The sequence below is a fragment of the Heloderma suspectum genome, chromosome 8 (assembly GCF_057233095.1).
Source record: "Heloderma suspectum isolate Gila_16-S chromosome 8, 16-S_ref, whole genome shotgun sequence".
Taxonomy (NCBI): domain Eukaryota; kingdom Metazoa; phylum Chordata; class Lepidosauria; order Squamata; family Helodermatidae; genus Heloderma; species Heloderma suspectum.
In genome coordinates, this window is record NC_139465.1 from 38554931 (window position 1) to 38576560 (window position 21630).

General features: G+C 46.9%; 1 protein-coding gene across 1 annotated transcript; it reads right to left on the reverse strand.

Annotated features, from left to right (window-relative positions):
* Nucleotides 1–5806: 5806 nt before the first annotated feature.
* LOC146339039 (leukotriene B4 receptor 1-like) lies at nt 5807–15071 on the reverse strand. The gene is made up of 3 exons (XM_084812446.1): nt 13279–15071; nt 13025–13147; nt 5807–7531 (listed from the first exon to the last, which is right to left on the reverse strand). Exon 1 carries the CDS (start codon nt 14654–14656, stop codon nt 13517–13519), a length of 1140 nt encoding a protein of 379 aa, XP_084668572.1. The 5' UTR covers nt 14657–15071; the 3' UTR covers nt 5807–7531; nt 13025–13147; nt 13279–13516.
* Between the last annotated feature and the right edge of the window lie 6559 nt (nt 15072–21630).

Consider the following 21630-nt stretch of genomic DNA (forward strand, 5'->3'; position numbering starts at 1 on the left):
CTTCGGGTGTCTCTACATTAAGCAAAACCCCCGCAGAAAAACGTATCCTTTCCAGAGCTTCCTGCTTTCGGTTTGTTTGTGGGATCAGGAAGGGCTTCTTACATGGCAGCCACGTGGTTTGAACTGAGGGACTGCCTCCCGCCCTCCCTGGCATGTGTGCAAAGGAGCGAAGGTGGTTCTTGTTTTCGTAGCTTAACTTCTGTTGTACTGTTTTCTCGCAGCTCCAGGAAACCTCTGACTTACTTCTGAGTAGACATAAGATCACCCTGTAAGACTGCAACCCTCAGCACACTTACTTTGGAGTAAGCCCCACTGAACTTAATAGGGTGCTCTGTAACAACAGAGGATGTTGCTTCTGAGCTTGGTGGGGTGGGGGATCAGATGTGTCTCCCTTCATTGCAGGGATGTATTTTACCCTCTTCTCCCTCCAATTGAGAAATGAGGAGGCAGGAGTCGCAATTGGCAGGCGATTCTTGCTCTCGCTCCTGTCAAATCTGCTTGGGTCTTCTTCCATGCATCCCTGCTCCTATCTTCAATGCCTTCGTCATCCTGATCGCGCCCCCAACAACTGAAAACAAATGCCCACAGCAGGCAGACACAGTGGTTTCTTCCACTATTGGAGAATTTCACGGGGAGGTCACGGTGGTCCTGTTCTGTGGGCTGGAAAAAATACCACATTTTTTGTGTTTGGGGAAAACACGGGATAGGCTGGGGGAAATGGTGGGAGGCGCCTTGGATGGTAAGGGCATCATGTAAAGAGCCCACAAACGTCCGAGAGAGATCCATCTCAATAGCAGGATAAAAGCTCTGTGTGATGAACCCTTTAAGCTTGTTGTGAAGCATTTGATTTGGTTCTGTCTTGATGAATTTATCTTTTTTTACTCTTTACTGGCATATGTGACTAGAGACAGGATCTTATTGATGAGATTACTTGGAGAATGCACTCCATTCAGCCAAAGATGCAAGCCCCTTTGGCTCATCTTGATGTCAGATGCCCAGCTGAGCTTCTTCTGGTAAGCCATGCCAAAGACTGGGGTTCAGTGGCTTCTCTGTTCTGTGCCAGATAGATTGCCAACTGCACCATGATCCCAATCCGGATTGGGGCCCTGGGCAGCTGCTTTTTCTTGAAACAGGAAGTGGCCAGTGTAAAGCACGCTTTTGAAAAAGCATGCTTAACAGTCCAAGCGTATATATGTCTACTCAAAAGTTAGCCCCCCACTGATCTCAGCGAGGCTTACTTCCAGGAAAGGGGGTATAAACTTGCAGTCTAATATAACATGTAGGTCAGGTGTAGGCAACCCTTTTGGACCTGTGGGTGCATTTGGCAATTTGAGAAACTGTTCTGGGCGCCGCCACAAAATGGCTCCCATGGTGGATGTGGCTATTCACAATAGTCCCCTCAGGACTAGCCAGCTTACCCAGTGGTGAGGGATAATGGGAGTTGTAGGCCAAAATATCTGAAGGGCCACAAGTTGCCCACATCTGAACTAAAGCGAGAAATGCTGCACCTTCTCCTCCATCCCTTTTCCCCTAATAACCACAATATAGGGTGGCCATATGCCCTCTTCTTCAGAGGACACTCCTCTGTTTGAAGGGCTGCCCTGTCCAATTCTGGTTTAAAGATAAAGAACCATCAGAAATGTTGCCCATCAACATTTAGCACCTGGACAACAGACTGTACGGGCAGCCACACTCGCTCTCCACTTCCTTCAACCCATGATAGATTGTGTATCCTGGGTTCGGACAACACGCCAACCCATCGTGGGTAAGACAATCCCTAGAACAAGCCATTGGTTGTTGCTGTGGCTTGTTTAAAAAAATTAACCCACCCTGCAGGAAGTTGTCCAAGTTTGGACGATAGGCTGACCCATCATGGGTTGTTCCAAACAACAGCCCATGAATGGTTGGCATGCCGTGCAAACCCAGGCACAGTCTTCCACACAATGCTGAGATGTACTCTATTTGTACTCTATTTCTATTGAAATTATAATACTTATTTCTAAATTTGCATTTATACATATAAATTAGTATATGCAGATGTTATGCAAATCACTATCCTTTTTAGCCCTCTTTTTTTAGTGATTCATTTCATTTTTTGGCAGGGGAGGGGGATTCATAAGTGGCCATTCTGCTATAAACACTATAAAAATTATACATTTTTGTGAACAGCCCAGAGAGCTTTGGCTATTGGTCAGTACAGAAATGAAATGGCTGAATGAATAAATAGCCCCCCTGCAATTTTTTAAAATAAATGTGCCCAGGTGCCTCAAGTGACATGCTACAACCGCTGCCCCCCAGTGTATTTATTTCATTTATATTTAGTATTTCTCAATGTATTTATTTCGAAGACTTTCAATACCGCATTTCATTTAACAAAAAACCAAAAACATCCTAAAGCGGTTTACAAGATAAAATAATGAAAAAATATAATACAATCAATCCTTACGAAAATAAAACAATAATAAAAACAATCTATGTCATTAAAGTAACCAATGGCTTCCTCACAATTAAATCTAAAGCAGTAAAGAATAGCTACCTAAATAACACACACACACTGAACTAAAACAAGAGCCATTTACATCTCACATTTCTTCCATCCAAGTGGTTACATGGGATACTCAGGTGGTCTCTCTTCCAACCACTGTCCAGGCCCAGACCTGCTTACCTTCAGCAAGAAGGCCGGGTCATGTGCCCTCAGACATTGGAAGGACAGATACTGAAGCTGAAGCTCAAATATTTTGGCCACCTAATGCGAAGAGAAAACTCTCTGGAAAAGACCCTGATGCTGGGAAAGACTGAAGGCAAAAGGAGAAGGGGACGGCAGAGGATGAGATGGCTAGATAGCATCACCGAGGCAATGAGTATGAACTTGAGCACGCTCCGGGAGAGAGCACAGGACAGGAAGGCCTGGCGTGCTATGGTCCATGGGGTCACGAAGAGTCGGACACGACTGAACGACTGAACAACAACAACAGCGATTGATTCAAACAGGCATGCAGAAGACCCAGGTTCAGCATCACCTGGGGGCATCCTTAAGCAGCGGCCGGGGACCCAGCACTCTTGCAGGGTCCATTGCTGACACCTGTTCTGTGGTCTGGCACTCAGAGCAGGACCAGACTGCTGGATTGAAACCCCCCTTACAGTTCTCACAACGCCCCTGTCCTAGTGCCGCTCTGGAGCATTCTGGAAAATTAAAAGGATGGCTGATCCCAGCTACCCAGTGCTGCTTGGAGGACTGCCAGTGCAGCCGTGTACGCCCCCTGACAGAGCCCCCTGGCAAAGGAGGGGCCTACCAGCAGTCATTTTGTCCAGGGCCCCCACAAAACTGGAGCCGGCCCTAACAAGAATGTTGGCTGCGGAGATGGGGTGGCTGGGGGGCTAGAAAAGTTTTACTTGGCTTCTAAAACTACACAGCGGGGAAGCCCTCTGGAACAGGGATGCCACCAGGAACAGCCTTGCTCCAGTCACTCAGAGGGTCTAGCTTTCATTGGGTAGGATCCAGACTTAGAATAGACCCATTGAAATCCATAGGGCTTGAGTTAGTCATGATTTCAATGGGACTACTCTAAGTATAGTTAAAATAGCTAAGAGCAGAGACATCACACTGACAACAAAGGTCTGCATAGTTAAAGCAATGGTATTCCCCGTAGTAACCTACAGCTGTGAGAGCTGGACCATAAGGAAGGCTGAGCGAAGGAAGATAGATGCTTTTGAACTGTGGTGTTGGAGGAAAATTCTGAGAGTGCCTTGGACTGCAAGAAGATCCAACCAGTCCATACTCCAGGAAAGAAAGCCAGACTGCTCACTTGAGGGAAGGATATTAAAGGCAAAACTGAAATACTTTGGCCACATAATGAGAAGACAGGACACCCTGGAGAAGATGCTGATGCTAGGGAAAGTGGAAGGCAAAAGGAAGAGGGGCCGACCAAGGGCAAGATGGAGGGATGATATTCTGGAGGTGACAGACTCCACCTTGGGGGAGCTGAGGGTGGCGACGGCCGACAGGAAGCTCTGGCGTGGGCTGGTCCATGAAGTCACGAAGAGTCGGAAGCGACTGAACGAATAAACAACAATTCTAAGTATAACTAAGTCTGGATCCAGCCCCTACATGAGAAAACCCGGAGCGTGGCTTTGCTGGTAGATCTCAATGTTCACGGGGGTTCCTGTGGGAAAAGACCCTTTGTCGTGGACTTACCTGACCTCTGGGGAGTAGCTAGAGCAGAGACCGTCTGCGGCTCAGTGATCCATCCCAGGTGTTTGCCTGCAGATGGCCCCAAGTTCAGTCCCTGACATCTCCAGATAAAAGGATCGCAAGGATCAGGGGCCGAGGAAGGTCTTGGAGGTACTTGCCACTCCCAGCCACATGGGCTAATGCCCTGTGAAGGCAGTGGTGCAGGTAGGTAATTTTAGACCCCTGACTTCAGGCGCCATCTTATGCATATTTAGGCAGAAAAAATCTGTACAACTCCCAGCATGCCCCAGCCAGCATGGCTGGCTGGGGCATTCTGGGAATTGTAGGACTTTTTTCTGTCAAACATGCATAGAATCAGGGCTAGCCTTAGGGCTGGGTGAGCTGGGCACTTGCCCGGAGCGCTGAGCTGAGGGGGGCAACAAGCTGAGCTCAGTGGCTGTGTTTTTAAATGTATTTATTTATTACATTTCTATTCCGCCCAATAGCTGATGCTCTCCAGACGGTTTTGAATATACTGTGTGCAGTGAGCTCTGAAGGCAAAAAGCAAGGGTCTGTAACCCTCCCCCCCTCAGGTTCTACAGGCTGTTTGGGTGCTAACTACATGAATGATCTTCCTTCAGTTAGTTTTTAAGTATGTTTCTTTTTCAATTTCCACTTCGATGTCATTTGCCATACACTAGCCTGGGGATGGTGGAGAATTCTGCTGCTCACTCAAATCAGGGCAGATTCTCAAGAATCTGACCTGCAAAGACTGCGACGGACTGACCCCACTCACCTCCGGGTCTGTTGGATTTCCTGTGGGGCAGCTCTCTGGGGCTGTCAGTGCCGCCGAGGCCCTTCCCTGTGCTGGCTGTCAAGGGCTTTCTTAACAGCCAGCGTTGGGAAGAAGGGTCCCGGCGCAGCCAGCCCCCAAGTGCTCTCACCCTGGCCTCCTCTCGAGGAGACCAGGGAGAGAGCGCCGGGGTCCTGCCAAGGCCCTTCTTCCCTGGGCTCCCTTAACAGCTGGTGTGGGGAAGAAAGGTCCCAACGCGACCAGGAGCAGAGCCACCCCGTGAAATCTGACAGAGGCGGCAAGGCTCCTGGAGAATCTGCAGGGCCCCCAAATGGCCTGGATTTCCCCAGCATGGACCCTTCCCCCAGACCAGAATTCACCGGGTTTGTACATCTCTGCAAAAGCCATACAACTTGGTAACACTGCAAAGCTGCTGGGGGGGGGGAGGGGGCAACTGGAGCCATTTGCCCCAGGCCCCCACAAAGCAAGCCCCCCCCGCCTCAGTTCCTGTGCATACCATTGGCCCCTGCCCCCTGACCCAGCCACATTGCTCACCAGAATTCTTGGTATATTGTTGAAAGTTTTCATAAAATGAGGAAATGGTATATTCAAGTGTAAGATGACACTGAATCTCAATATGTAATTGGGCTTCTCCAAATCAGACTTTCTACCCACTACTTTACCGGGGCTTCTGCTTCCAGATTCTTCACAGAAATAAGATTGCCTCCTTCACACACACTTCCTCCCCCCCGACCCCAGGGATTGCCTTTATCTGCAAGTTCTAAATGTTTCATTATGAAGCCACTAGATGGCACTGCTGTTATAACACAACTCCCCCTTTAAACGGACAAATTCAAATCATTTTTTATTAGCTCATTATTTCTGTTTCAAATAAAGCTGTAGAAATGGTCAGAAAGCATGGGAGAAATCCTGGAGGGTGGCGACGTCATGTAAAGGACCCACAAACTTCTGTGAGTAACCAATCTCGATCACAAGATAAAAGCCCTGTGTGGAGAAGCCCATTGTCACGGAAAGAACTCCAGGCCTGTCCAGGAAAGAGTTCAAGGAGTGAGTGAATGGACACCGCCTAAAATTTCCAGGCAAGGTGCTACTGGAGAGTAATTTTCTGTGGCCGCTACCACAGGGAAAGGCGTAGGAGTGGTGTGAGGCCAGGCCGTAAGGGAGGAATCCTTCCTTCCTGAGAAGTGGAGACAGCCAGCAGCAGCCCACAGCCAGAAGACCTGTGAGACAGAGGCCCAGGAAGTAGAAAGAAGCTCTGCCAGAATCTGGAGAAGATACCCAGGAGAAGTACAGCCAATCCCTATTGCCTTATCCCCATGTAAGAAAAAACGAAGCAAGGAGGAGCTGCAGGTGAGAATTCTCAGATGCAGACGGTGCGTGCAGTAATTCTCGCATGTGACCCCTAGCTTTGTACACATATGCATGGGCGCTTGTAGGGGGGGGCAGCAGCAGCGTCCTAGGGGTCCTAGCAGTGTCCTAGCAGCTTGTAGGGGGGGGCAGCAGCAGCTTGCACCAGGCCGCAGAAACCCTCTGGGTGGCCCTGTAAAGCAACCACTGGGGTGGGGTGGGGGCACCAAGGAGGGGTGTTACTTATCCGCGGGCCGGCCCTGCATCCAGTGCGTAGCCCCCATCAATTTTATTGGGGTTTGTGAAGGAGAATTTCTGGATGGATTTTTCTCATGCCTGTTCATGCTTTTGACTTTTAGGGTGCAATCCTATGCATGTTTAGACAGAAGCAAGTCCTACAGTTCCCAGCCAGCCATGCTTAATGAGTAAAAACTACTCTTTCCTGTTTGTTTTGAAATTCATAGGAACTACGTAACAGTAGTCGAGGCAATTTACAGGAAACAGGTGTGGATACCAGTCAGGATCTTGGATAGTGAAGAAACCTTAAGGAATGAACCTGTTTGAACAGAAGGCTGAAGAGAATAAGTGTGCAATCCTACGGCGACTAGACAGCCTCTAGACGGCCATAGGATTTCTCAGTTTCCGGGAACCAAGCTCAGAGCCAGCACTTGGTTCCCAGAAATCTGACTGCCCACCCCTCCCCGCCACCTTGAACGAGGCACGCTTCCTCCTGGCTCTGCTCTCGTAAGAGCAACGTGGAGTGGCCAAAGAGGGGGCGTTCCCGGGGTCAGGGACCGCGGAAGTGTTGTTATGACGCTTCCTATGCACCGTCCAGCTCCCCCACCGCCCCGCTTCGACAGCTGAAATAGGCCGTCTAGCCGCCAATGCAGGGTGGCCGGAGCGCAGAAGAGAGGATCCTCTCCGTGCTCTGCCTGCCTTGAATTGGATAGTCGGACGCCTCCAAGTTCAGAGGCAGCTGACAATCCCCATAGGATTGCCCCCCAAGAATACTTTAAAAAAAAATCATCCCTGTATGTTATTTCCTTTTTCTTAAAGCAACATATTTGAGACTTCTTTCATGTAACGGTCACACACTTGATGCTTTGGTAAAACAGCATTTGCAGCCCAATTGCGCTTTACTCCAGTTGATTTCAGTGGTTCTTTCCTCCAAGTGAGTATGCAGGAACCTGCAGCTTTATCTGCAATGGAAGAGATAGACCACACTGTCTTAGATGCAACCATTTTTAACTTTTAAATATTTATAACCAGCGTTTCTGTTAAAAAACAAAACAAAAAAAAACACCCAAAGCAGCTAACAGTGTTTCAAAAATTTCTAATCAGCACTATGCAAAGCAAGTTTCTACACCAAACAGGAAGAATGAATTTCCCCTGAACCTGAACGTCATCCAGATTTGAGTGAGTATGTTTCAGCAGCCCACCACTATAGGTATGTACATCTGGACATACCCTGAGGAAAGCTGAGATTGTTCCCATGGGACAGGGGTGGCCACATGTGGTGATGGGCAGTGGGTCAGGAGCTGCATGCTGGGAGTGGGTGTGGCCAGGCGCAGCGTCCCCTCATCCCCCCCACCCCCCCCACTCTCAAACACGCACACAAGGATCCAGCCTTCCTCCCCACTTTCTTTCTCTCACTCACACACAGAGAGACTTGGTTCGCACGTGACGGTATGCTACCATGGATTAATTCACCTGCGGGGCTCTGAGAGACGCACCGGCCACCATTTTGAATGTGCAAGCAGCGGCAGGGACGCTCCACAGCTTGTTGTGTTGTGCAAACCGAGGCATTGTGGGTTATTTGTGGCTTAAACAACCCTCAGATAACCCATGGGTTGTTCTAGGGACTGCCCACATTTCCTGATCTGAAAAAGGCCTATGGGAGGAATTACTCCATGATGTATTCACCTGTGCAAGAAGTGTGGGAATTACCCGAGGGTTATTTATGCAGCATGCCCCTGCTGCAGCTTGGATATTCAAAATGGCAGCCAGCATGCATCTTAGAGCCCCGTAGGTGAATTAACCCATGGTGGCTTACCGTGACATGCAAACTGTCCCAGAGACTTCTCGCTCAATATATCTGCTTTCAGACAAACACACACAGCACCCCCTTCTGTCTCTCATGCATGTGCGCGCACACACAGCCTTCTCCCTCACACATATCCACTCTCAAGCATAGACATGCATCCTTTCCCCTTGCTCAGACAGACACAGACCCTCTCCTGCATCTCATCATGTGGGAATGGGTAGGTTTAATCCGCCCATCCCTGCACACTAGGATTCTGGCACGCAGAGCTGTTTGACAGGCTGGGTGGAGTACACTTTTGATGGGGAGGAAGGCATGGGAGATCCATCATAACAATTAGAGCTGCTCACAGATGACCTCTTGAAATTCTCTACCCTATCTGTGGGTGGAGAAATTGGGGGGACAATTCCACCAAATTTCTCCAGCGGAAGGAGAAGTCCTCCAGCAATTTCTCACAGGTAGGGCTCACCAGAGGCAGACGCTGTAGCTCAGCTCCGTTCTCTTTTTTCCGAAGGGTTTTTGTTTTTTTTTGCAAAGCCACTGCAAGTGACAATAATAGCAGCTGTGTTGGCAGCCTGGCCCCCTTTTTGCATATACATACGTAGTATCGTTCCATGTCATTTGGGGGCGAGGGGTGCATGGGTGGGCGGGGAGGGAATGCAGCCACCACAAGAAGTAATGGTGAAGAAATTCTGACAAAAATTCTGCAAAGTGGCCTTTTCTTTCTAGGGGAATAAGAAAGGAAAATTCTCAGAACTTTTCTGACAACAATGCCTTCTGAGAAATTTTGGCTCAGCCCTAGTTGTCATCCTTTAGGGTTCAGCTCCTTCCCCAGGGTCTTCCAAGTGTTACATTTCAGAGGGGTGATTGTGGATACATCTTGTCTCTAACGCAGGTGCTAATAATACCACTCCTTCCCTGCAAGCCCTGCAGGGGGTATTGGGGGGGGCAATGTTGCATCCAGCCCCAGGGTAGAGGTGGTGCTAGTGCTGTGTCAAAACCTGACCTCTGATTTCCTAAAAGTTTTCTTCTCCCCTGAAAGAGGCTTCCATTTTTCTGCCTCATTCTCAGGGCTTTTTATAATTTATTTTGAATTTCTTTTGATGGTGTTTTTGACCTTATCCAATTAGTGTGAGGTGTCTGAGGGTACTGTGTGTGTGTGTTTTTCTTTCTGTTATTTCTCCATTGCTCTGCAGTCTCCCACACTGCCCACATTTCCTGATCTGAAAAAGGCCTATGGGAGGAATTACTCCATGATGTCTTCACCTGTGCAAGAAGTGTGGGAAGCCAGGGAGGTTACAGGCTGCCAGAGAGATGATTGTGCTGGAAAGTCTGGTGTACTTGCAGCAGAGTTGCTTTTTATATAGAGAAAGCATGGCAACAGAGCATTTAGTATTTCAGGCAATAAACACAGCCTAGAGCCAGTTCAAAAAGAAATTCAATCAACTTACTTTATTAGTGCTTTTACACTCATTGTCAGAGAAGCACACGGTCCATGTGCTTGTTGCAAGAGGAAGAGGGAGAAGGAGGAAGAAGGAGGAAGAAGGAAAAGGAAGCTACAGGACAACAAAAGGGATGAGCTAGTCAAGCCGCTGTTGGCCAAGCAACATGTTCTCTATTTCTCCCACTGCCTGGAAAACATGTGGAGTTGCTCCTGTTATCCAACAGATCGTACAATGAAAGTCAGGAGACTTCCGCACACTCCTCAGCCACCTCGTAAGTCAGATAAGCGCAAAAAACCTGAACCAAACCCCTGAGAATTTCTCTGAAATGTCTTACCCTTTGAATTTCTTTTGAAAACAATGTATTTTCTATCAAATTTTAATGAGAACGGTAAAAAAAGAGGAAACGTCGGAGAAATTTTCGGCACAGCATTAATATTTATGCTCGGCACGACCCACCAAACAGCTGAGCAGCGGGCTTCGATTTAGCAGTGGCGGGAAATCTGGTGAGCTACATGGAAGGCCTCTGAGAGCTGCATGAAGCCCACAGGCTGCAGGTCCACACATGCCATAATAGATGGCTGTTTGGCTTAATAATGGGTAAAAAAAATCTCATCCATTTAAAGCTGCAAGAGATCAGGGTAAATCAGAAGACCTTCTCACCATTTCAGGCACAATCCTATGCATCTTTAGAGAGAGAAATGTCTACACAGCTATGCTTGGAACTGTACAGCTTTCTTTTGTCTAAACACGCATAGGATTGCACCCTTAGTTTCATTTTATTTTGTTTGATGACAGCAACTCAGAGAAGGGGATTAAACAAAACTGTCAGTTGAAAAGAATAGCAAGGGTGCAATCCAGTCCCGGTTAAGGACTTCTGATGCCTTCAGTGGTGTTAATTGCATGCTTGAATATTCCTAATTGAAACCAATAAGACCTAAGAGTGTTGAGCTTGGGCTGGATTGCTATCCTATCCTATCAAGTTCCCATCTCCCAAAGATGCAGGGGGGGGGGGAGAGAGAGAGAGAGAGAGAGAGGGTTGGATCTAAACTAAATCGAACTTAGTTCCCAGTGAAGTCAACTAATGAAGTTCAACTAATGAAGTTCAACTAAGAACTAACTTAGTTCCCCATGAAGTTCAACTAAGAACTAACTTAGTTCCCCATGAAGTTCAACTAAGAACTAACTTAGTTTCCAATGAAGTCAACTAAGAACTAACTTAGTTTCCAGTGAAGTTCAACTAAGAACTAACTTGGTTTCCAATGAAGTCAACTAAGAACTAACTTGGTTCCCAGTGAAGTCAATGGGACTTAAGTCATTTTCCTGTTTATTCCAGTGGGACCAAACTAACTAATGTCCATCCAACCGTTCAAGTTTAAACTTGTCTGCCTGCCCCATTTATTGATTGTTTTCAGTTTTGGATCGATAAACTGCCTGTCCATTACAAGATGATGTGCAGCCAGTACAAGCAACACTTAAAAATAGTCACTGCTTCAAAAATCAATCAAATGTAGGAGAGCCAACCATCCACACAATAGACCCCAATCTACAGTAAAACACAGAGCAATCCTTTATTCTGTTCAGGGCAGGGTATTAGATTCATCTAATACTCTGCCCTTCAATGGATTCTCAGGGCAGCTTACAAAATGTTAAAATGACAGCGAAACAAACAACAACAACAAAAATACTACAGCCCACCAACCAAATCAAACTAAATCAACTTGATCCCCAGTAGAATCCAAGAACCTAGCACAGGCTTCCCCAAACTGGTACCCTCTGGATGTGTATAACTGCAGGACCCATTATCCCCAGCCAGAATGACCAATGGAGGGCACCAGGCCTGGGAATTCTGGCCTTGCAGAACAAATATGCTTTTGCCAATGTTCTGAAAGATAGGAGTTTGGAGCGGTTAACAGCACCACCACAAACAAATGGACTTGATCACAGGGGTGCAGCTAAGTAATTTTAGACTCTGGACATAATGGTCTAATGGGGTCCCCCTTTAGATGACTGTGTATATTCTCCCCCCACCCCCAAATGCCATTCCTTGCTTTACAACTGCTTCTATGTAGGGATGTCCGTTGCCAGGAAATCCAGGCCTTTGGGGGCTTGCCGGATTTTCATGGTGCCCCTGTCTCAGCTTGCATTTGAGAGCCGAGTTGCAGGTTTCTTCCCGGAATCCTGGAACTTTTTTGGGTTAAAAAAAAAAAAAAAGCCTAAATAGGAATTTGTGCAAATTATGGCTGTAATTCACATAAATTACAGCCGAAATGTGCTCAAATTGCAGCTGAAATTTGCGCAAATGGCTATTTACACAAATAACTGCCCCCCACTCCTGAAAATCAGTGAGCTGGCCAGACTCACTGCAGATCAAGTTGGGCCAGCTTGCAGGAAAATGAGCTGAAGTCCGGGGGTCCGTGCTGGCGAGCTCCATCCCCCGGACAGAATGCTCCAACATCCCTACTTCTGCTTGTATGTTAGAATGTTTGCCAAGCCTGATTAAAAAATCATAATACTCTAAGCATGAGCAGTTTTGCATTTAAGCTTACTTAAATCATGACTACAGGAACAAAATGGAGTTTGCTTCTGCTATCCTTATGCCCTCTTCACTGGCCTTTTTTTGGGGGGGGGGGTCATTTGGGCTGGGGGCCCTGGACCAGTCCAGGCTGTAGGAGGGCATGATCAATTCAGCTATGCATATATTGCTCCTGCAAAACTATGGACTCTTCATATGAGCAGCAACACTCTCCCCATTTATGGAGGTCCCATAGTCTCCAGAGAGGGAGAAAGCTGCCACTATGGTCAGCCCAACCTGACAAACGGCCGAGGCAGCAGGCTAGGGTGGTACAATTCTAGAACCTAACTGGGAAATCTCTAAAGGGCAGACACAACTCCACCCTTGACAGCAGGTCCTTGGGACAATAAAATCTGAGCTGTGAAAGCAACTGGCCCTTTTTCCCTTGACCCACTTGGCCAGGTTTTTCTGATTGTAGCTGCTTGCCCTCCATCCCTACAAGAGAATGGAGCAAAAGCCACAAAATAGGGAGCAAGCTTTTAAGCTCCCCAGAACATGCAAAGCAGGGAGTGGGGTTGGGGGATGGGAAGGAAAAAAAACCCTGGTGTGATATTGTAGTTGCAAAGTGGCTTTTCATCATAGTCTTAAAGTGGCATGTAGGAGGAGATAGCAGACTTAACTGGATTAGGCCAACCTGGACTAGATGGACTTGTTCTGATCCAGCGTGGCTCTTGTGATGATGGCTGCCTCAATGCCCACTCCAACTTCAGATCATTTCTGAACATCTTACAGTGATGGGAATTGCACTCCAACACATCTGGGGAGCACAAGTTTGGAGAAGGATAGATTAGGCTCTACAAGATTTAGATTGCAACTGGAATTGTCGGGACAAAGGAACACACAATGGCTGATGCCCTATTTTTAAAAAATATAAAATCCAGCAGTTACCTGGATCCATCTCCAGCCTTAAGTAAAACACAGAGATTCATTGTCAAGTAGAGAACAGATGTAAAGGGAAACATGGTAATTTGTTTATTTTAGCAAAGCTGCAGATTAATTTTAGTTGTTGCGTTAGGATAAAAAGTCAATAGAAGCCAGGAGTAGCTGATCTAACAGGTTAAGAAGTCAGTAACTGCCATGGGCGGAAGGCTGGGGAGAGAAACCTCACTTTCTCCTTTGACTCACATTAGATCCTCTCCATGCTTATCCAAGTCTCCTCTATTCCATTTCTAGAAGTTGCTTCTTTGGCAGGTTCCTGTGTTGTCGAAGGGCTCATCTGTTCAAACAGTTTGGACAACTTTGTAAATCTCACGCTGCTTCGGATGTTCCTGGCAGCAAAGGCATAAAGGAGAGGATTTATGCAGCTGCTAATGAAGGGTAAGGATCCTGCAATGTAGATGCCCATGGTTGAAATCATCTCCAGCGCTTCAGACATCTTTGGATCTTCTATCAGAACCGAAATGACACTTATCAGGTTAAAGACATGATGTGGGAGCCAGCACAGACAAAAGGCTACCACCACCGAAGCAATCAGCTGCGCCGATCGTCGCTTTGACGGACATGTCATGGCATTGATCCTTTTGCCAATGCACGCATAGCAGGTGGAGATGATGGTAAAGGGAATAATAAAGCCCACAATGGTCTCCAGAAGGAGGCAGGTCACCTCCTGAGACATAGTGCCATAGCTGCGAGCTGTACATTGGAGGCCCATTTCCGTGTCCTCGGTGTCCTGAAATGGGATGATGGCTGTTCCAAAGGCAATAGAGAGGAACCAGACGACGGGCACCAGCAGGTGGGCAGCTGTCTTGTTCTTCCACCGTTGAACAGCAAAGGGGTAAAAGACAGCCATGAACCGCTCCACACTCAGGGCCATGATCAGGAAGATGCTTGCGTACATGCTGAAATAGATGACAAACACCAGGGCTTTGCAAGCCACGAGACCAAAGAGCCAGGTGTTGGTGAAGGAATACATCCAGATCGGCAAGGTTACAAGAACCAGGAGGTCAGCAATGGCCAGATGCAGGATCAGCGTGACTGTCAGAGGCCTTTGCTTCATTCTTCCACAAATGGTCCAGATGACAAAGGCGTTCCCGGGGACCCCGGTGACAAATGACAAACTGAGTACTGTGCAGACCAAAGCCCTTGCGACTGATACAGGCAGATGATGGCGGCTTTCTTCAGGCGGACTCATTTTGACCCAAGCCTCTGGCTTGCTCTCCCCAGCGGTTACAGCTTCTGAGTTCTCCAGTGCACGCATGCACGCACACACACACGCGCACACACACACCCCCCTCTGCTTCTGAAGTGGCAGAGAGAGATCCTCCATCAGACTGGAAGATTACACAACCACAAAAGACACCTTGTGACTAGAGTGCTTAGACAGTAGTTTTGCATCCTTTTTCTGCTGAATAGGGGCTTACTGCTCTCTGAGGAACTGCATGTTTGCAAAAGGTTTGTGGTTGTTGTTAGAAGAAGTGGGGACAGGATCTTCTTCACTTGTGCCTCTTAAGGCTACAAACAGACCCTGATTTCCTTTTGGAGAGTAATGGCCAAACCAGATTATTCAGGAGAGCTGTGACTGGGCTTCCAGGCTTCGAACAAACAGCGTAAAAGTGGCCATGAACATGTGAGAGGCAGGATTGGATTGGAGCAGGGACACTGGATAAGTGACACTGCTTAACACCTCCTCCTGTGCCATTTTCCCAATTAAAATCAACACACACACACACACACACACACACCTGACCAATAAAAAAAGACAAGATTTTCTATGTCAGACTCTCCTTTTGCCTTCAGAGGTGGGGTGACAGAGTTACCTTTGCCCATGTTGTAGGTACACTAATTTCTTCTGTTCTGCTCTCATCTCTGATGAAACATGGTTTGCAAACCAACACAAAACCTGGAAAACCTGTTCGACCTGATATGAAAGGGGAATGGGGGTGGTGGCAGTGGCAGTGGGTGGGGGGAACCTTTCTTCAATAATAAAACTCAATTGTCTGACTGCAGAAAAGGGCAACTGAAATGATGAAGGGGCTGGTGTAACTCCCTCGTGACGAAAGGCTACAACATTTCCGGCTGTTTAGCTTAGAAAAAAGGCAAGGAAAGAAGAACATGATAGAGGTGTATACAATTATGCATGGAGTGGAGAAAGTGGATAGGGAGAAAAAACTTCTCCCTCTCTTGTAAAACTAGAACCTAGGGCCATCCATTGAGGCTGAATGGTGGGAAATAAAGGACAGATAAAAGGAAATACTTCTTAATCTGCCACATAGTTATGCTATGGAATATGCTAGTGCTGGCTTTTAAAGGGAATTAGACAAATTCATGGAGGATAAGGCTATCAATAGCTACTAGTCATTATGGAGATTATCTATCTATCTATCATCTATCTATCTATCTATCTATCTATCTATCTATCTATCTATCTATCTATCTATCTATCTATCATCTATCTATCTATCTCACCTCCAGGATCAGAGACTATATGCTTCTGAATACCAGTTGCTGGGGGACATGGGCAGGAGGATTGCAGTTGTACTCATGTCCTGCTGTGGGCTTCCCGTGGGCATCTGGTTGGTGTTGGAATGTCTGGTGTGATTTACAGCACAGTTGCCTTATATAGAGAGAGCATGGCAACACAACTTTATTATTAGAGGCAATAATGCTGGCTAGAGCCAGTTTAGAAGAAAGTCAAATCAACTTGCTTTATTGGTGCTTCAGAGAAGGCTAACTAACACTGTTTAACTACAAGCACCCCCTAAAGCTGGGTGTGTGAGTGTAAGTAAGTGAAGACATGAGGTATGGTTACTTGCTTTCTCCAAGGAGAGAGCTGCATGGTGCTTGTTGCAGTGGCAAGAGGAAGAAGGAAGAGGAAGGTGAGGGAGCAGGAAAAAGGAACTGATCAGACAACAAAGGGGATGAGCAAGACAAGCAGCTGTTGACGCAACACATTCTCTATTGCCCCCTAGTGTCTGGAAGCATGCGGATTTGTTCCTATTATCCAACCATTGGCCATTGTGGGAACATACTACTGGACTTGAAAGGCCTTTGGTCTGATCCAGTAAAACTTTTCTTAGGACTCCCACCTAACATTTTGTTTGAAGGAGCAAATGCCACGGAGGATAACTTTGCAAATGAGTCCATTAATTTGTCATAATCACCATCATTTGTATGATAAGTTGAGATCTTCAAAATATCATGGGCCCTGTTCACACATAACACTAAGTCATGACTGTTAGGGAATCTGCGCTAACCACGGTGGCTTAGCATGTCGTGTTTGTGTTGGGGAAATCCACTAACCATGGTTCTGGAACAACCATGGCTAACCACCCCCAGCAGCAGGGTTAAGAAGCCCCAGGGTGGCTTACCATTATGTGTGGCGGGCTCTCCAGTGGTTAAAATGGGCTCCTGGTGGTTCTAGGCTGCGACCATAGAGATGGCGGCCTAGAGCATCCTGCACTTCTGGCAACACTCTGGCCAGCACAGACTATCTCTATGGTCAGAGTTGCATAGCAATGGATGGTGTGAGGGCTGCTGGGATCACTGCTGGAAGGAGGATGGTTCGTGTCAGGAGCGCCCTAGCTGCCTCTTGCAGTCCCCACCAATAGCCAACTCAGGACACAGATGATGAGGAATTCTTTCCGAGACTTTATTCCTTTATGACTCTTTCAGATACTAATCACTAGCGACAAAGCAAGGAACAGCCCTGGGGAAAGATAGCTGAGTAGCCTAAGCTCCAGGTAAGGCAGTTGGTCCCTGTTTGAAGGACAACCACAGGAAGACCCTGAACTTATGGGCTAGGGAGAGATCCTCCCTCTTTCCCTTGGGTCCTCAGGACGTGACCGTTGCTTGTGCGCCAAGCGAGCGCTACGCCTCCTTTCCACGCCCTCCAGCTGTCTTTGCTCCCTGCGTCTGTGCTGAGCATCCAGCAAGCCTCCCTCCGGCGCTCTCTCACTGCCAGGGTCACTATCTGTCCCAGGAATGCTGGCAGGAGGAATCTCTGCCAGCTGCCGTGCTTGTGAGAGATGAGCTAGCTCCTCTCCCACGGATTGCTGCTCCTCCTCAGAATCAGAACTGCTCTGGGGCTCTATTGGCTCAGTTTCCACCCTGACATTCTGGTAACTATGGAGGGGGGTGGTTATGGGAACCACATGTGCCACTGGGTTCTGGGTCATGTGACGGGTGCATGTTGTGGTTTCGCTATCCCCTCCCTTTAGTTACCCTAACCACCTTCCCTCCATGCACGTCTGAACGGGCCCATGATGCCCCCCCCTTCCCAATGCCTTCTGTACACCTATTCTTCCCCTTTAGGACCCGGTCACAGGGCTTTTCTAGATGAGGCTTTTAACCCACTAGTTTACTGTGGCTTCTGCTTCCAGATTCTTTGTGGGATTAAGTTCAGATCCTTTACACAATTTTTTCAATTTTTTTTCTCCTTCTCTGCCTTTCTATATGTTCCACTACATAACCTCTGGGTGGCACTGTGGTATAGCACAATCGTGCAATTACACTAGCGTTCTATTCCGCCATCCCCCCAAATACCTGACTTTCTGCAATCAAGTCCCCACCCCCCAATTAAAATGCTTGGAAAGCCTGGGAGAGGCCCTAGAAGATGACATCATCTAAAGCACCTGCAAATTACCATGAATGAGGAATCATGAGTGCACAACAAATGCCTCATGTAGAAAACCTCAGTGTCTTCCCCACTAGGGTGGAATGTATTTCATTTCTGTATAAATGATAGCCAGTATTTCTAATTTTTCTCTCTAGCTATAAATCAGCACGTGCAAACTTTATGTGAATTGGTGTCCTCTCCTTTGGTGATGAATTTCTTCTTTTTAGGCAATGGCCATCCTACCCTGGGGGGTAAAAAGGTGTCCCTAACCAGTCGTGTCCGACTCTAGGGTGCGGTGCTCATCCCCGTTTCTAAGCCGAAGAGCCAGCGCTGTCCGAAGACGCTTCCGTGGTCATGTGGCCGGCATGACTGAACACTGAGGTGCACAGAACGCTGTTACCTTTCCCGCCGAGGCGGTACCTATTTATCTACCTGCAATTTCTTGCTTTCGAACTGCTAGGTTGGCAGGAGCTGGGACTGAAGACGGGAGCTCACTCCGTCACGCGGCACTCGGGTCTCGAACTGCTGACCTGCCGACCTTCTGGTCTGCAGTTCAGCAGCTTAACCACTAAGCCCCCGTGGCCCCGTGGCCCATACCCTAGGGGGAGGGAGGGATAATTCCATAAGCAGGGTGCCCCCGTTGCCACTTACCTCACTTCAAGTGGTGAAGGCTGCCAAAGGCGAGCCCTTGAGGAGAATCTTAGGATGCAATCCTACGCAGTTCAGTTGATTTTAGAACAAGCCACGCAAATCAGTTCATCATGTGCACAATCTACAGTGACACTTTTTAGGGCCCTTGCTCTAATCTTTTTAGCAGAAACTGCAAATAAGGCTGCTTGAAATGATTAGTGATGTAAGGATCCGTACCTACAAGTAATTTACACATTAAGGATCCTGCTCACATCAGATATCTGCTCAGCCAATTCTATCAGATATTCCTCCCAGAAAAGGTGCAAGAAATCTTTTCCTAGGACTGGCATACTGTCCTAGGAAATAAAATATATATATATATATATATATATATATATATATGAAAGAATATAAAATATTATATTTTATAACATAATATATATGATGAATAATATCTTCTATTTGTGGACCCTAACATATACAAAGATGTTGGGATGTAGGAACATTTGTATACCTTCCATCCAGGTACGGGAGACATAGTCTGGAAATGTAATTCCAGAAATGCCTTCCTTAGCTCTGAGCGAGTCAAGGAATTAAGATAATTTGAGAGAGATCACTCACCCTCGCAATCCTTTGCATGTTTAGACAGAAAAAAGTCCTACAACTTCCAGCATTCTCCAACCAGCCACGCTGGCTGGAGAATGCTGGCAGTTGCAAGATGTTTTTCTGTGTAAACATGCGCAGGACCTGCACCTTAAGTGTACAAGCTGGTTGTATAATGTCCACTTGTCCATATTTGGGTGACCACTGGAGTTTCCTAGCCCATCAGTGGTTTCAGATGGTGTCTTCATTTCTACATCACCATCGCCTGGCTTCCATCAACTTGTGGTATTTTCTAATGGGAGAAGAATCCATAGTTGAACATCTACTGCTGGGGTGGGCAACTTGTGTTTTGGCCTACAGCTCCCATCAGATGTTGCCAACATCATCAATGGTGAAAGAACTTGGCAGCTGTAAGCCAAACATCTGGCGCACCACAAAATGTCCACCCTTGATTTACTGGTTTGTTAATACAATTCTATACATGTCTACTCAAAAGCAAGCCCCATTACATTCAATGATGCTTACTCCCAGGTAAGTGTATACAAGATTGTAGCCCAATGCTACAAACCTACCCCCATTTACTTGGGAGTAAAGCCACACTGAACTCAATAGGACTTGCTTTGAAGCAGACATCTTGTGCTATCAAGGTATCTGATATCCATTTATTCAAATCATTTTTATTCTGCTCTTCAGTGAAAGAGTTGGCTCAGTAAAAAACAAAACTTTCCTGGTATGCAAGATGTTCTACCACTTCAAGGAAGTCTTATTCTTCTCATAAACACATTTTCTTAGAATACCTTCAGGGTCAACACTCCAGCTGTTACTGGTCTAATAATGTGTGACAGAGACACTTTTGAAAAGATTCAGATTAAAATTTGTTGCTGTCAGAGGCTGTAATCAAAGGTTGCTGTCTGCTGATGCCAGAAGCCATTAAGCACACAGTGTATATCAGTCGTCGTCATCGTCATCTTCATCATCCCACCCCTCCCCCAAGGAGCTCAGTGTGGCATACAGGGTGATTCTCCCCCTAGCCATTTCATCCTGATAACCATGCAAAGCAGGTTATGTTGACTGGCCCAAGGCCACTCAATGAGCTTCATGGCTATAGGGATTTGAACCCAGGTTTCCCCAGTTTTACTCCAGCTCTGTAACCACTGTGCCCCACTGTCTCTCACCATGCCCTTTCATGTAGATCAGACCCCCGTTATTCCATCTCCATGATCAGAGGCCTTCCAGAGCTTTATAAGAAACACACACATGGGTAGGTAGTGTTCCTTTTGTCAGGTGCCCAAGCTTTGAAGATGTGCCCATGCAGAGGGGCTCATGTGGAGCTTTTAACCTGTTTCTAATTTTTCATTTTATTTATTTCATTTCTATACCGCCCAATAGCTGAAGCTCTCTGGGCGGTTCACAGAAATTAAAACCACAGAGTGCAGCAGAAAACAATATAAAATATGAAAGCTTAAAACTACAATGTAATAGCACAACCAGAATAAAACCTAGCAGCAATGCCGAGATTTAAAATACAGAATTAAAATACAGATTTAAAATACCAGAGCTAAAAGACTAGGAAGCTAAAATGCTAAAATACTGGGAGAATGAAAAGGTCTTCACCTGGTGCCTGGAAGGAGAACAATGTAGGTGCCAGGCGAACCTCTCTGGGGAGCTCATTCCACTGCCAGGGGGCCACACAGCAGAAGATGCCCTCTTCCTGGTAGCCACCTGCCTATTCTCCATTGCATATACAGATCTGCCAAGGCTGTCTTTTCATTAAAGGAAAAATCCGCAGTCCTACCGTTGTGGAGCCTTTCTGCATTTACAGCGGGCTCCCAGACGGCGACCACATGATTGCTGAGAGGGGAAGTTTTTAATTTTCAAGATTCCATAGAAGTCAATGAAACACCACCATCTAGTGGCTATTTTAATACCACAACAATCTAACGTATTTCAATACTTGATAATTTCCGGAGCTTTTTGAGATGGAATAACCAGGAAATACCTCTGGATGTGCCTTGGAGGTTGACGATGTCATGAAAATGACCTGCAAACTTCCGTGAGTGAACAATCTCAATAGCAGGATAAAACCTCCATGTGAAGAAGCCCCAAGTCCTGGGGTGCTTCATGCATCCAATAAAGCAGACATTTGATCTGAGGGATTAACTTTGTGTTTTTACTAGAATCCCAAGATCCACCAATTGATTGGAGACTGGTGACTGAACAGTGTGCACAGCCCTTCCACACAAAAATCCATGCCTGGCTACTCCAAGGTGTTTTCATTTCAGATGTATAATTCAGGAAGATGTTGGGGTGGGGGGTGGGGAGTTACTTTGTTGCTGCCCTTCTTAAAATCACTGGGAGTCAGAAATCCATGTCAATCTACTTCAAATCACCCAGGGATCTACCAACAGATCCAGATTTACTTCAGCCCACCTCTGTGATAAAGCAGACTATGT

Coding starts and splice junctions, on each gene's coding strand:
- LOC146339039 (XM_084812446.1), bottom strand. CDS start 14,656: ATGGAGGATCTCTCTCTGCCACTTCAGAAGCAGAGGGGGGTGTGTGTG.